Here is a 13,598-nt window from a genome sequence, read left to right as displayed (position 1 = left end):
GCGCGGTGCCGGTGCCCCCGAGCGCGGTGCCGCTGCCGCGGGGCTCCGAGAGCCGCCCCCGACCCAAGCTCGGCAGGAGCCCGGGGCTTTGGGGGCAGCGCTCCCCGGATGCCGCTCCGCGCTGCCCGTCCTGCCCCCCGAGCCCCTCCGCCGCCGCGGGAGCGGGTGAGGGAATTAAACTCCTCCGCGAACGGTGTTTTCCTGAGGAATTAGCCCCCCGGCGAAGGGATGCGCCTGAGCAAACGCCGGCGCGGGAGGAGGGAGAGAGGGATGGACGGCGCAGGGCGCGGGGTCCTGACGCGGGTCTGGATGCGGCGGGGCCCGAGCGTGCTAAAAGCCGGGGAAGGACCAACCTCCGAGCCGCGGCTCTTCCTCCTCTTCCTCCCGCGGAGCCGGCGGCACCGAGCGGGAGCGGCCCCGGCCATCGCCGCTCCGGGATCGCCGCACGGGCAGAGGCTTTTGTCCCCTGGGTGCGGCGGGGGCTGGCGGAGGAGCTTCGCACTTCGGCAGAAAGGAGACGAAATTCGATTCGTTTACATGTTTTATTGTTGTAAACATTAAAATTGTCTTTCTCAAAGAAAGAGTTCTCGGGAGAAAAAATAATAATAATAATAATAATTATAATAATAATAATCCGCGTTTCTAACTGTCGTACACCATATTAAAAAAAGGCAGCGACTTTCCCGTGTGCCAAACCGGGGTATACAAAGAAAAATACTACAGAATATGGCAATATTAAAAATATTACTCGAACATAAAATAATATATTAACCGACAATTTTTAGACATAAAAAACCCAAATGGAACAAAACAAACCAAGAATTCAAAGTGCTCAGTAATTTCCAGGGAGTTATGTATAGTATAAGCACTCTGGAAACAGTCAAAAGCTGCTGCATGCAAGATCTGTTTAGCTTTAGACAACAAAATAATCAAGATATAAACTTCTTCTTTAATCAACATCAACAGTACATACAACACTTACAAACAAGGGGTGTCGGGCGGTGTTTACAAACACTATGTGTCCCTTTGGGGGGGATTCCGGGGGGTAACACTTGTGCCCACCTATTTTACAATTGAGAAAATGTTTGAAGCTTAGATAACTACCAGTCTTTATAAAAGCTACCAGACTACATAGTGTCTGAAATACTATTTATAGAATATAGACATTACTGAAATAGCAAGTGCCTATAACATTGTCACCCTGGAATCATCATGCTTCCCTGGTATGGACAGATTGGGTTTTCTTTCTTTTTTTTAATTCTCCATTTTTTAATTTTTTTTTTTTTCCCAAACACATTTAGCTTTTATTTTTGATTATTTTTTTAATTTTAGAATTATTTTCCACGTTTCATCATAAATAGGCACAGAAGAACTTCTTTTTTTTTTTTTTTCTCTTTAAAAGCCAAACTGCATCTGATAAATTTACAAGCCTTCGCCTTCATTAATGCCACGCCACCCACGCAACGTTTGGGGTTTGGGTATATTGCAGCTTTCTTTTACTGCAGAAAACTTTAGTCTTTAGGAGGGTGAGGCTCGCGGGTGGCCGCGGCGCTGGGTTTGGCACGGCGCCGCCAGGCAGGCTTGTCTTTGCACCGGAAGTCCTGAATAACAAACTCGTTTAGAAGCCGAGAATAAAAAGTTTATACCATGGTATTTGTGTAGTCCATGAGCTGCATCCATGGTGGCCCAGAGCCAAAATGCCCATCGCGTTCTGCCTGCAGGAGTTGGCAACACCGGCTGGGTGGGAGCTGGCACCCAGGGGTGCTGCTCTGGGCCCACAGCAGCTCCCCTTCAGGCAGGTGGAGCTTCTCCTCGGGTCAGCGGAAGCGTGCGGGAAGAGTCTTAAAAAGGTAAAGTGTCCAGGAAAAGTTTGTCAATTATTGCTGGCGGTGGCACCAAATCTTCCAGTTTCAGGTAGAAAATGCGCTGCAGCCCCTGTGTGCAAAGCGTGCGGAGTTCAGGGAGCTTCCCCAAGAGTTTGGACAAATAGTTGGGGCGATTCAGCCCCCCGTTATTGAAAGTCACGTGGTCTTTGAGACAATTTACAATCTTGTTCTGAAGCTCTTCCACCCTCTTGGGTTCCTTAAGCCCGTGCCTCTCTGCAAAGAGAAGGGTGCGGGACGTTAGGGGCCTGGCTGGGAGCAGGGCGGGCGGGGGAGCAGGAGGGGGACACTGACCTGTCACCATGGCCAGGGCAGCGATGCAGGAGAAGGCAGAGATGTCGATGTTCATGTTTTGCAAGTTGGAGGAAAATTCCACGATGGAATCGATCCACTCCCCAAAGCCACGGATGCACTGCAACCGGTGCAGGACCACCCCGTTGCAGAAGATCAGCTTCCCCTCCACGGGGTTGGACCTGCAAGGAAGGGGACAAGCCCAGAATGAACTGATGGATGGACGAGAGAGGGGGGAAATTAGATGGGGAGAGAAAACGCAGGAAAGGAAAGACAAAAGATAAGAGAAGGACAAAATACAGGAGTAAAGAAAGAGAGAATAAGTGAAAGGAAGAAAGCAAGAAAGAGAGGGAGAGAAAGATAAAATAGAGAAGAGGGAATGAAAGAGAAAAAAAGAACAAGAGAGAGCAGGAAAGAAATAAAAAAAATAATAAGAAGGAGATGATGGGGGAGAAAATCTAAACAACTAATTACTTGAGGAGCGATAAATGAAGGATTTAAGAGGCACCTAATTACCGAGGAGTTAATAAAATGCAGCCCAGTGGACCTTGAAAGGCTCTGATTCCCTGCCCGCGGCCCCGACCCCCGCTCACCTGTACGCCAGCCGCAGCACGAACAGCTCCAGGAAGGCGGACTCGAAGAGCAGGTCCTGGTCCGTCTTGGGGAGGTCGGTGAAGCCGGGGATTTTTTCTGCCCACCCTCGGATGATCTCCATGGAGCCGGTCAGGAGATCGTAGAACTGCTGGATGTGCTGGGTGTCGTCGCCGCTCAGCTGGTAGTCGGGGTTAGCCTGGAACTGGATATTCATTTTAAAAAGCACTTAATGAGGTTCTCTAAAGTCTATAACCCGTGAAATTGCTCACCCCGTCCCTGGCCGGGGAGCGGGCTAGGGATAACAATTAAAGCTCTCTCTGACCGGTGAGGAAATTAGATGTTCCGGGGCAATTAATTCGATTAGGAACGGCGCTCCGAGGCCGCCGCTCTCCGTGCGCGGGGGGCCCGATCCCGGGGCGGCGCCGGCGGGGCCGAGCCGAGCCCCCGGTCCCGGCGGGGCCGAGCCGAGCCCCGGGCGGGCAGGAAGGGCCGAGCCGAGCCCCGGGCGGCCTCGCCTCTCCCCCCGCAGCGGCCGCGGGGCCGGGCCCCCCCTCCCCGGGCGGCGGCGGCGGGGTCCCTCCGCGAGCTCGGTGCCGCTTACCCGGGAATAGTCCAGGCTGGTCATAGCCGGGTTGGAGTCGACATGGGCTCTCACCAGCGCACTGATCAGACTCACCGGGGGAGAGGGGGGAGAAGGCTCCTGGGGGCTCTTCGGTTTGGACGGCAAGCGGCCCCGCCGGCCTTTGAGGCTGTCTGTGCGCACCACTGCAAGAGACGGGGGTCAGCCCGGCGCCGGCCCCGCGGGGCGCGCCGGACACGCGGGCTCACGGACAGACGGACACTCACCCTCCTTGACCATGCCGACGGCCAGGCACTTCTGGAAGCGGCAGTACTGGCAGCGGTTGCGGCGGCGCTTGTCCACCGGGCAGTTCTTGTTGGCCAGACACACGTACTTGGCGTTCTTCTGCACCGTGCGCTGCGGGCCGGCCGGGCGGGCAGCGCCGTCAGCGCCGGCCCGGGGAGCGCCCCGCGCCGCCGCCTGCCCGCCCCTGCCCGCAGCTTCTTTTGCTGCCTTCTCCCCTCGTTCTTCTTTTTCCTTTCCTCCCCCTTATTTTCTTTTCCTTTTTTCCGCTTTGTTTCCTTCCCTTTCCCCTTCGTTTTCTGTTCCCGCTTTCATTTTTTCCCCTTTATTTTCCTTTTTTTTATCTTTACTTCTCCTCTTTTTTACCTTTATGTCCCTTCCTCCTTTTTCCCCTTTATTTTCTTCTCCCTTTTAATTTTTTTCCTTTCTATAATTTCCTTTTTCCCTTTTCTTCTTCTGCCTTTTAAGATTTATTTTTAAGATTTATTTTCTTTTCCCTTTATTTCCTTTCCCCTTTTCCCTCTTTATTTTTAGTTCCTTTCCCCCTTTATTTAGTTTCCATTTTTTTCCCTTTTATTTCCTTTTCCTCCCCCCCTCCCATTTTTTTTTTTCCCAGGGCATTTAACAGGAGAAAATTGACAGCGTTAACATCCAAGCTAACCTCGCAGCTCCTAGCCGTGTTTTATATGCCAAGAGGAGGGAAAGAGACGCTCGGTAAATACAAATCCGTGGGCATTCATATTATTTACATTCCTTGGAGACCTCCTCTATTTAAAATGATAAGATTATTCAATCAGGATGGTGAAATAAAGAGATCACTTAATTTTACCACAGGGAATTCCGTTCCGCATGGTTAGCTCAGACGCACTTCTCTGTCCTAACCGATTTCCATCTGCGGGCTGCCGGCCCCGCGGGCTCCCCCGCGCCCCCTGCCCTGCCCTGCCCTGCCCCGCGGCCCCGCTCACCTTGAAGAAGCCCTTGCAGCCCTCGCAGGTGCGCACGCCGTAGTGCTGGCAGGCCGCGTTGTCGCCGCACACGGCGCAGAGCCCCTCGTTGGACGGCGAGCCCCGGGAGGGCGGCGAGGGCACCTGGCTGTCCAGCAGCTGCGGCGCGGGGCCCAGCTGCAGCCCGGGGAAGGCCATGGAGGGCTGCTTGCGGATGCCGCCGGGCACGGCGAAGGGCTGCCCGTCCACGCCGTGGTGCGGCCCCGCCGGCTCGGCGCCCATGGGTACGTGCAGGGGGCCCTCGAAGCGCATCTGGCAGCTGGACACGGGCGTGCCGGGCGGGGACTGCTTGAAGGAGAACAGGGACAGGCGGGACACGGGCGTTTTGCGCTGCTCGATCATGTGCGTGGTGGCCACGTAGTTGGGGTGGAAGTTGTGCAGGGAGCCGGGCTCGTCCCACACGGGGCCGTGCTGCACCTGGAAGCCGGGCGTGGAGGGGGTCGGGGGCGACGAGGGCTTGTAGTAGACGGAGCCCGAGTGGGACATCATCTCCTCGGACTGGGGGGGCAGGTGGCCGTGCTGCTGGTAGCCGTGCATCTGAATGTCTTCCACCTTAATGGAGGACTGCTGTCCGGACAGGGGCATTTGGTACAAGCAGGGGGGCTTCACGTCGTAGCTCGTGTTGTAGTTGTCCATAAAGGTACTGAAGCTGGGGAGAGAAGTGGTGGCGGTGATTTCGGTGTTGGTGAGGTCCATGCTAAACTTGACGAACTCCGGAGTTAGGAAATCGGAGCTGTATTCTCCCGAGGAGTGGTAGCTGTAGCTCTGGGAGGCCGGGCTGGCTCCTTGAGGCGAGGACCCATACTGAGCCTGAACACAGGGCATGGCTGCAAACGAAACAGCGGCAGGTAGACTCGGCCCGCGCCGCCCCGCGCCGGCCGCCGGGGCCGAGCGCCGGGAGCCCCCTGCCCCGCCGAGGCCGCCGGGGCCGCGGGGACGGAGCGCACCAACCTTCAGCCGAGGGAGCGGCGTGTTCGGGGCAGCCGAGGGCGGACAGCGTCGGAGCGCGGCGGGGAGCGAGGTGTCCGCGGGTTCAGAGCGCGGCGGCGGCTCCAGCCTGCCCGGCGCGACGGCTGCGAGAGACACGGACCGGCCGGTGAGCGGACGGACACACGGACCGACACACGGACCCGCCGGCGAGCGGAGGGACACACGAACCGACACACGGACCCGCCGGCGAGCGGACCGACTCACGGACCCGCCGATGGAGCAGCAGAGGCGGGGGACTGACACACAAACCCGCTGGTGCGGGGACAGACGCACGGACCCGGAGCGGAGAACAGGAACACGGACCCGCCGGTCAGGCAGCCCCGGTGGGGAACTGACACACGGACGCCCCGGTGGAAGGACAGACACACGGAGCCGCTTGAACGGGGACAGACACACGGAGCCGCCTGAGCGGGGACAGACACACGGAGCCGCCTGAGCGGGGACAGACACACGGAGCCGCCGGCGCTCCGCCCGGCTCTGGGGAGCCCCGCCTGCGGAGCCCCGGGGCTGCGGGAGCGGTGGCGAGCAGGGCCGCCCCGCGCCCCTCGAGGAGCAGGTTTGGGCTCGGTTCGGGGTTAATTCTCAGTAGTCGGGCAGGCGGCTCCCCGCGGGCGGGCTGTCACCGGCACCGGCTGCCAGGCTCCCTTCTCCACGCCCTCCGGGAGCCGCGGCGCGTCCCTGGGGAGAGCGGGCGAGGCGCGGGGCTCCCGGCGCGGCGGTGCCGGCACCGGAGCGGGGCGCGGGTGACAGCCAGCCCGGGCGGACCCGGCTCGGCTCGGCAGCTCCGCGGGTGACACGCGCCCTCGGGCAGCGCCACCCGTCCCGTCCGGGGACCGACCCGAGCGAGACCCGCCAGCAGCTGGGACGGCACGGCACGGCACGGCACGGCACGGCACGGGAGCGCATCCCGCGCCTCGCGCGCGGGACCCCGCGGCGGGAGGGGGGCGCGGGAGGCGGGACCGGCCGGGCACTCACCGGGGAGCGGAGCGCGGCGCGGGGCGCGGGGCGCGCATCCAAGTGCGGGCGGAGCGGCGGCGGCGGCGGCGGCGGCGGCGGCGCGGGCGGCCGGACTGTGCCCGCCCGCAATGTGCCTTTGTTTATGTGGCCGCGGCCGCCGCCGACCAACGTGCGCCGCGAGCCCCCGCGCGTCACCGCGCGTCAGCGCCGCCCGCCAATCCGCGCCGCCGGGGGCCCGCCCCGGACACGCCCCCCCCGCGCGCCAGCGCGCCCTTTTGGTAAGTTTCCGACCGGTGACGTCACGAGGAGGGATGCGCCCCGGCCACGCGCCGGGCGGGGGCGTGGTCTCATTTGCATAGAGGGCGGTGCCACCCCCGCCCCCCGCGCGCGTCACCGTGACGCGAACCCCGGAATAGCGCGCGCGAGACCGCGACCCCGGCCGGGGACAGAACCGGGACAGGGACAGAGCAGGGACAGGGACAGAACCGGGACAGGGACAGAGCCGGGACAGGGACAGGGCCGGGAATGGGACAGAGCCGGGAATGGGACAGAGCCGGGAATGGGACAGAGCCGGGAATGGGACAGGGCCGGGACAGGGACAGAGCAGGGAACGGGACAGAGCCGGGACAGGGACAGAGCAGGGACAGGGACAGAACCGGGAATGGGACAGAACCGGGACAGGGACAGAGCCGGGACAGGGACAGAACCGGGACAGGGACAGAGCAGGGAACGGGATAGAGCCGGGACAGGGACAGAACCGGGAATGGGACAGAACCGGGACAGGGACAGAGCAGGGAACGGGACAGAGCCGGGACAGGGACAGAACCGGGACAGGGACAGAGCAGGGAACGGGACAGAGCAGGGAATGGGACAGAACCGGGAATGGGACAGAGCAGGGACAGGGACAGAGCAGGGAACGGGACAGAACCGGGAATGGGACAGCGCTGGGAATAGGACAGAGCAGGGAATGGGACAGAGCAGGGACAGGGACAGAACCGGGCCAAGGAGCGCAACATGCCTCCACTTCCACTGCCCACCTGGAATTTAGTCTATTTTATTTTATTAGTATTTTGTTTTTATTTTATTATTAACTTCATTTTTATTTTATTATTGTCTTTCTTTTATATGTTATATTTATTTTATTTTATTTTATTTTGGATTTATTTATTGTAATATTTTTCCTGTTAGTTATTTCTGTTTATTCTTTATTTCTTATTTTATTATTTTCTATTTTATTAGTTTTTATTTATATTTATTTCATTGCTTAATTTAATTCATTATTTTCGGAGCTTTATCTTTTATTTTATTTGACTTTTTTTGGTATCATTTAATTTATTAAACTTTCTTATTTTTATTTATTCTAGGCTTATCCATTTAAATGGCTGATGTTTATTTATTTAAATGCACATAGAGGTTTTTTTTATAAATATTTTATTAAATTTTGCCTCTCCCCAGAGCCCCCCAGTTTGCCCCAGGTGGGTGTGGTGGGAAGGGCACAGAGCAGAGCCGGGCAGGGCAGTCGAAGGCGCTGCGTTTATTCAAGGCGGCGATCTCGGCTCCCCGCTGCCCGCGGCGGTGCCGGGTCCCGGCTGGGGAGGGTGGCAGGGGACACGGCCTCCCCCTGGCTGGGCTCTGCTCCGCGGCCCTGCATTCCCACCGCTGGGTTCCGGCCTGGAAAAGAGCACAGAATGGCATCGGGGTGAAGGGAACACAGCCCGGGGCCAGAGCCAGCTCCTGGCCTGGGATAAATCCCCCCAGCCCAGCCCGGATAAACCCCCAGCCTGGGATAAACCCCATAGCCCAGCCTGGGATAAACCCCATAGCCCAGCCCGGGATAAACCCCCCAGCCCAGCCCGGGATAAACCCCCAGCCCAGCCTGGGATAAACCCCCAGCCCAGACTGGGATAAACCCCCAGCCCAGACTGGGATAAACCCCCCAGCCCAGCCCGGGATAAACCCCATAGCCCAGCCCGGGATAAACCCCATAGCCCAGCCCGGGATAAACCCCCCAGCCCAGCCCGGGATAAACCCCATAGCCCAGCCCGGGATAAACCCCATAGCCCAGCCCGGGATAAACCCCCCAGCCCAGCCTGGGATAAACCCCATAGCCCAGCCCAGGATAAACCCCCCAGCCCAGCCCAGGATAAACCCCATAGCCCAGCCCGGGATAAACCCCCCAGCCCAGCCCGGGATAAACCCCCCAGCCCAGCTCAGGAACACCGAGATTTCCTGGGAAACCAAGGAAAGAGCTCCTTCCCAACCGGCTCCTGCTGGAGCCACCCCACGAACAGCAGAGAAACCCAAACTGCTCCCACCCGAGACACCGCCCCAGACTGCGCTCTCCTGATCCTACAGAGCTCCTACAGAAGGAACACCCCGGGCTGAGACACCTCAGGGCTGGCCAGAGTGGCATTTCTGGGGTCAGTAAGGAACACCCAGGGCTGAGACACCTCAGGGCTGGCCAGAGGGGCATTTCTGGGGTCACTAAAGGAACACCCAGGGCTGAGACACCTCAGGGCTGGCCAGAGTGGCATTTCTGGGGTCACTAAAGGAACACCCAGGGCTGTGACACCTCAGGGCTGGCCAGAGGGGCATTTCTGGGGTCAGTAAGGAACACCCAGGGCTGAGACACCTCAGGGCTGGCCAGAGGGGCATTTCTGGGGTCAGTAAGGAACACCCAGGGCTGAGACACCTCAGAGCTGGCCAGAGTGGCATTTCTGGGGTCAGTAAGGAACACCCAGGGCTGTGACACCTCAGGGCTGGCCAGAGTGGCATTTCTGGGGTCAGTAAGGAACACCCAGGGCTGAGACACCTCAGAGCTGGCCAGAGTGGCATTTCTGGGGTTGTCCCCAAGGGGTTCCCCAGAGGAGGAGCCCAGCCAGCCTCCCTCAGCTGCAGCCCCGCGGAGCCACCACCGTCAGTCAGACCCCCACAGCCCGTCCAGCCCCCAGCTCCACACCAACTTCCAGCCAAGGCCCTTCTAGGGCTAAGTGATCCATCTAATTACCATATCCTTAGAATAGATGTAATATAAATTTCATTACTCACTTAAAAGTTCTAAAGTTAACAGCATAAACTTGAAGTTGAGTAATTAAGTAATCCTTATATAGACACTTATTAAAGTATTTATACATATTATCTTAAATCTACATCTATCATTTTGCCAATTAAAATTAGGACTTTAATTGCAATTAAGTAATTTAATTGCCAATTGAACAGCAAAATTGCTAAGTGACTAATTTTAATGCCTATTTTAATTACCAATCATGACTGGGGAGGGAGCTAATCAAGCAGTATCAGAGTAATGATGTGAAAAAAAGCGGAGAACAAACATTCCAGACTCCATGCTTTTTAAAAAGAACTCCAAATTAAATAAGTGCAAACACAATTGCAGAGATGTGGGGAAATGCTGGGTTTGGGAGCACAAAGAACACGTTTAATTACAGACACCTCGCTCTGCCCCGAGGTGCTGCCATGGAGGGCTCTGTGTCCCCGGCTCTGCTCCCGGTGAGGGGCTGGGGGCTGGGGATGGCCCAGCTCACTCCCGGGATGAGCTCCTGGAGGAAAGCAGCACCTGCAGCCGCAGCTCTGGGAATTCCAGGTGACCCCAAGAGGGGGAAATGGACACAGGACAGGCAGAGTGGAGCACCAGCACTTCTGGGCTGCCCGCATGGGAACACCATCCCCACCCACACTCCCTGAAGTGCAAGCCCACCTTGCTGGCAGGCTCGGGGTGCCACGGGGGAGGATTTCCAGCCCGTGGCTCCTGCGGGGTCAGGCCAGCCCAGCTGGTCCCACGGGCCTTGAGGGGAAGTGCATCTGGTGCTGCCATTTCCCATAAAAACCCCGAATCCCATAGAAGCCCCAAATCCGTGGCAGCCCTGGCTGCCATTCCCCATAAAAGCCCCAAATCCGTGGCAGCCCTGGCTGTCAGTGCAGCACATGCCCCAGGAAGGAAAGCCAGTGCTTGTTTGGGATGAGGGACCCACGAGGGCTGCTGGGGCTGCTCCTCTCTAGCAGGAACAGTGCAACGGGATCAGCACCCCAAGGAGAGGTTCTCACCCCTGCAGCCCCGAGGTGGCCCTGGGGTGCTGGCCTGGCAGTGGGGGAGCACTGGGAGGGGCACTGGGAGAACTGGGGGCACTGGGAGAACTGGGGGGCACTGGCAGCACTGGGAGCATTGAGGGGGCACTGGCAGCACTGTGGGGGCCCTGGCAGCAATGGGGGGGCCCTGGCAGCGTGGTGGGCAGCACTGAGGGCAGCAGCCAGCACGGCCAGGCAGGGTCAGTGCTGCTCCTGGCCAGCAGCTCCCTCAAACCCCCTCCTGGCAGGGCTGGCTGGGCACAGCAGGGCTGAGTTTGTGGGGCATCCTCCTGGGGCTCCTGCAGCACCAGAGCAGCTCCTGCATCAGGCCCTTCCCTACAGCCTGATGCAGGAGGACAAGGACCCCTTGGGGACAACCCCTTCCCTACAGCCACACTTCCACTGCTCACACCCCAGCCTAACCTGCTGCGTGTTCCAGCAGACACTTTTGGCAGGGAAGGGATTTGTTGCCTCTCCAACAGACCAAAGTTTCAGACCAACAAAGAGGTGCCAACACAAAAGGACAGTCGTGTGTCAGGGGCTGGGTCCCCTGCCTGGGCCAGGGTGGAGGGGGCAGTGCCAGACCCCCAACAGCCACCCCCTGTCCCCACACCAGGGACACACTCTGCACAGGGACAGCTGCGTGGTGCCATCTCCCAGATCCAAGAGTGGCGTCACTCCAGTGAGCCTTCCAGAGGGAACGAGGGCTGCAGTGTCCTTCTGTCCAACGTCACACGAGGTGTGGAGTCCCCAAGTGAGGAATGAGGCACAAGCCTGGAGCTGGTGTCTGACCCCTGGGCAGTGCCAGCCCCTGCTGACGGTCGGTGTCTCAGGGCTGCAGCAGCAGCTCCCAGCTCCCCTCCCCGGCAGCTCCAGCCCGGGGCACTCCGTCCCAGAGCTCACACTCGTGTTCCACCAGCCCATCAGGCCTCGGGGGCACACAGCAGCTCTGACACAGCTCTGCATGTCCGTGGGAGGCTGGAGGCACACATGAAGCTGGATGTCCTGATGTGAAGTCAGAGCGTGGGGCTCTCCCTGCCAGGCTGGGATGTGAACAGGCCAGCTCACAAGCACTCTGTTATTCCCCTCAGATTTCCCAGAAACTACAAATGGAGCGTTATTCTCCCTTTCCTCCCGCTCCTGCTTCACTCCTGGAGCTCAGCTGACACGAGGTATTTGCTGCAGCAATGCCCATTTCCACGGAGTCCTTGCCAGCACGGGACCGTCCCGTGGGAGCCGCCGAAGCCGCGCTGTCCCCGTGTCGCGGCCGGCCAGCACGAGGAGCCACTCGCAGCGCCTGCCGGCCGCCAGGGCCCGAAGGCAGAGATGCTCTCGGTGTCGGGTGTCCGGCTCCGCTGTCCTTCGTGCCGCAGCGCCGAGGTCCCTTCGGCCCCGGCCGGGGAGCGGGACGGAGCGGGGCCGGCCGTGCTGCCGCCGGAGCGCTGGGTGCTCCCGGGCCGGCGGTGACTGATATCCGCGGGGCGAGAGGCTAAACGGGCCATATGGCTCTCGCTGCAGCCCATCTGCTCCCTGCCCAGCCGCGCCGCGCCTGCCGCCGCAACATCTGCCCGCCCGCAGCCAGCTGTGCGGGCACCGCTGGCGGAGCCGCGCCGCCCCGAGCCCACGCCTGGCTGCGGGGGCTGAGTCCCGGGACCCTCTGCTTCCTATCCCCATCCCCATCCCCATCCCACCCCCATCGTCTCCATCCCCATCCCCATCTCCATCCCGTCCCCGTTCCCATCCCATCCCATCCCATCCCATCCCATCCCATCCCATCCCATCCCATCCCATCCCATCCCATCCCATCCCATCCCATCCCATCCCATCCCATCCCCGTCCCCCTCCCCGTCCCCATCCCGTTCCCATCCCCGCCCGCTCTACCTGCCTCCGCCGCGGGCGCGGAGCGGGGCGGAGCGGTCGGAGCCGGGACCGGAGCCCGGTGCCGGGGGCCGCCGCGCCCCCTCGCAGCTGCCGCCGCGCGTCAGCGCCCGTCACGGCCCGTCAGCGGCGGCGGGTGACGGCAGCGCCGGGGGAGCGGCCCGGGGCCGCCGCGGGGGGAGCTGCCGGCGAGCGGGGGCGGCCCCGGGCTGGCCCGCTCCCACCCCGGGCTGACCCGCTCCCACCCCGGACTGGCCCGCTCCCACCCCGGGCTGGCCCGCTCCCACCCCGGGCTGGCCCGCTCCCACCCCGGACTGACCCGCTTCCCCCCCGCTCCCTCCCGGTCTGACCCACTCCCTCCCGGGCTGTCCCTCTGTCCCACCCGGGCTGACCCACTCCCTCCCGGGCTGTCCCTCTGTCCCCCCCGGGCTGACCCACTCCCTCCCGGGCTGTCCCTCTGTCCCCCCCGGACTGCCCCGCTCCTCCCGGGCTGTCCCTCTGTCCCCTCCGGGCTGTCCCCGCGCCGCCGCTCAGCGCTCCCGCATAGCCGGGGGCTGGGGAGTGGTCTGTGTTTTGATTTGAGGGGGCTTCATTTGTTTTCTTTTGTTTGGTCGGTTTGGGCTCAGTTTAGTTTTTCCCACCCACCATGCACCCCTCGATGTCCCAGCACCACGCTGGTTCAGGGAGCATTCCTGCTGGAAGTGTTGGACCAGCTCCAGCCCTGGCTCGGGGGGACTCAGCCTGGAGAAAAGGAGGCTCAGGGGGCCCTTGTGGCTCTGCACAGCTCCTGCCAGGAGGGGACAGCCGGGGGGCTGGGCTGTGCTCCAGGGAACAGGGACAGGAGCAGAGGGAACGGCCTCAGGCTGGCCCAGGGCAAGTTCTTTTCGGATATTGTAGAAAATTTCTTCCCTAAAAGTGCTGTCCAGCCCTGGCACAGCTGCCCGGAGCAGTGGTGGGGTCGCCATCCTTGAATGGATTTAAAATCCCCACCCTTGAATGGATTTAAAACCTGTGTGGATGTGGCACCTGGGTCCGGGGTCAGAGGTGACCTCAGCA

The 13,598-nt window shown here is 60.2% G+C and overlaps 1 protein-coding gene across 6 annotated transcripts; it reads right to left on the bottom strand.

Annotated features, from left to right (window-relative positions):
• Nucleotides 1-528: 528 nt before the first annotated feature.
• Nucleotides 529-6,644, bottom strand: NR4A2 (nuclear receptor subfamily 4 group A member 2). Of its 6 annotated transcripts, none has more exons than XM_059852442.1 (7): nt 6,600-6,644; nt 5,586-5,707; nt 4,596-5,461; nt 3,615-3,744; nt 3,370-3,533; nt 2,768-2,970; nt 529-2,356 (listed from the first exon to the last, which is right to left on the bottom strand). In XM_059852442.1, the coding sequence occupies exons 3-7, from the start codon at nt 5,457-5,459 to the stop codon at nt 1,843-1,845; spliced, it is 1,875 nt and encodes a 624-aa protein (XP_059708425.1). In that variant the 5' UTR covers nt 5,460-5,461; nt 5,586-5,707; nt 6,600-6,644; the 3' UTR covers nt 529-1,842. The 6 variants fall into 6 exon arrangements, with proteins under 6 accessions (XP_059708425.1, XP_059708427.1, XP_059708424.1 ...); XM_059852444.1 differs by lacking the exon at nt 6,600-6,644 and having other exon boundaries at nt 4,596-4,919; nt 5,052-5,461; nt 5,586-6,452; XM_059852441.1 differs by lacking the exon at nt 6,600-6,644 and adding an exon at nt 5,902-6,449.
• Between the last annotated feature and the right edge of the window lie 6,954 nt (nt 6,645-13,598).

This window comes from Haemorhous mexicanus, chromosome 8 (genome assembly GCF_027477595.1).
Source record: "Haemorhous mexicanus isolate bHaeMex1 chromosome 8, bHaeMex1.pri, whole genome shotgun sequence".
NCBI classification, from domain to species: domain Eukaryota; kingdom Metazoa; phylum Chordata; class Aves; order Passeriformes; family Fringillidae; genus Haemorhous; species Haemorhous mexicanus.
Note: the sequence above shows the minus strand (reverse complement) of the source record. Positions and strands in the feature narration are given on the sequence as shown.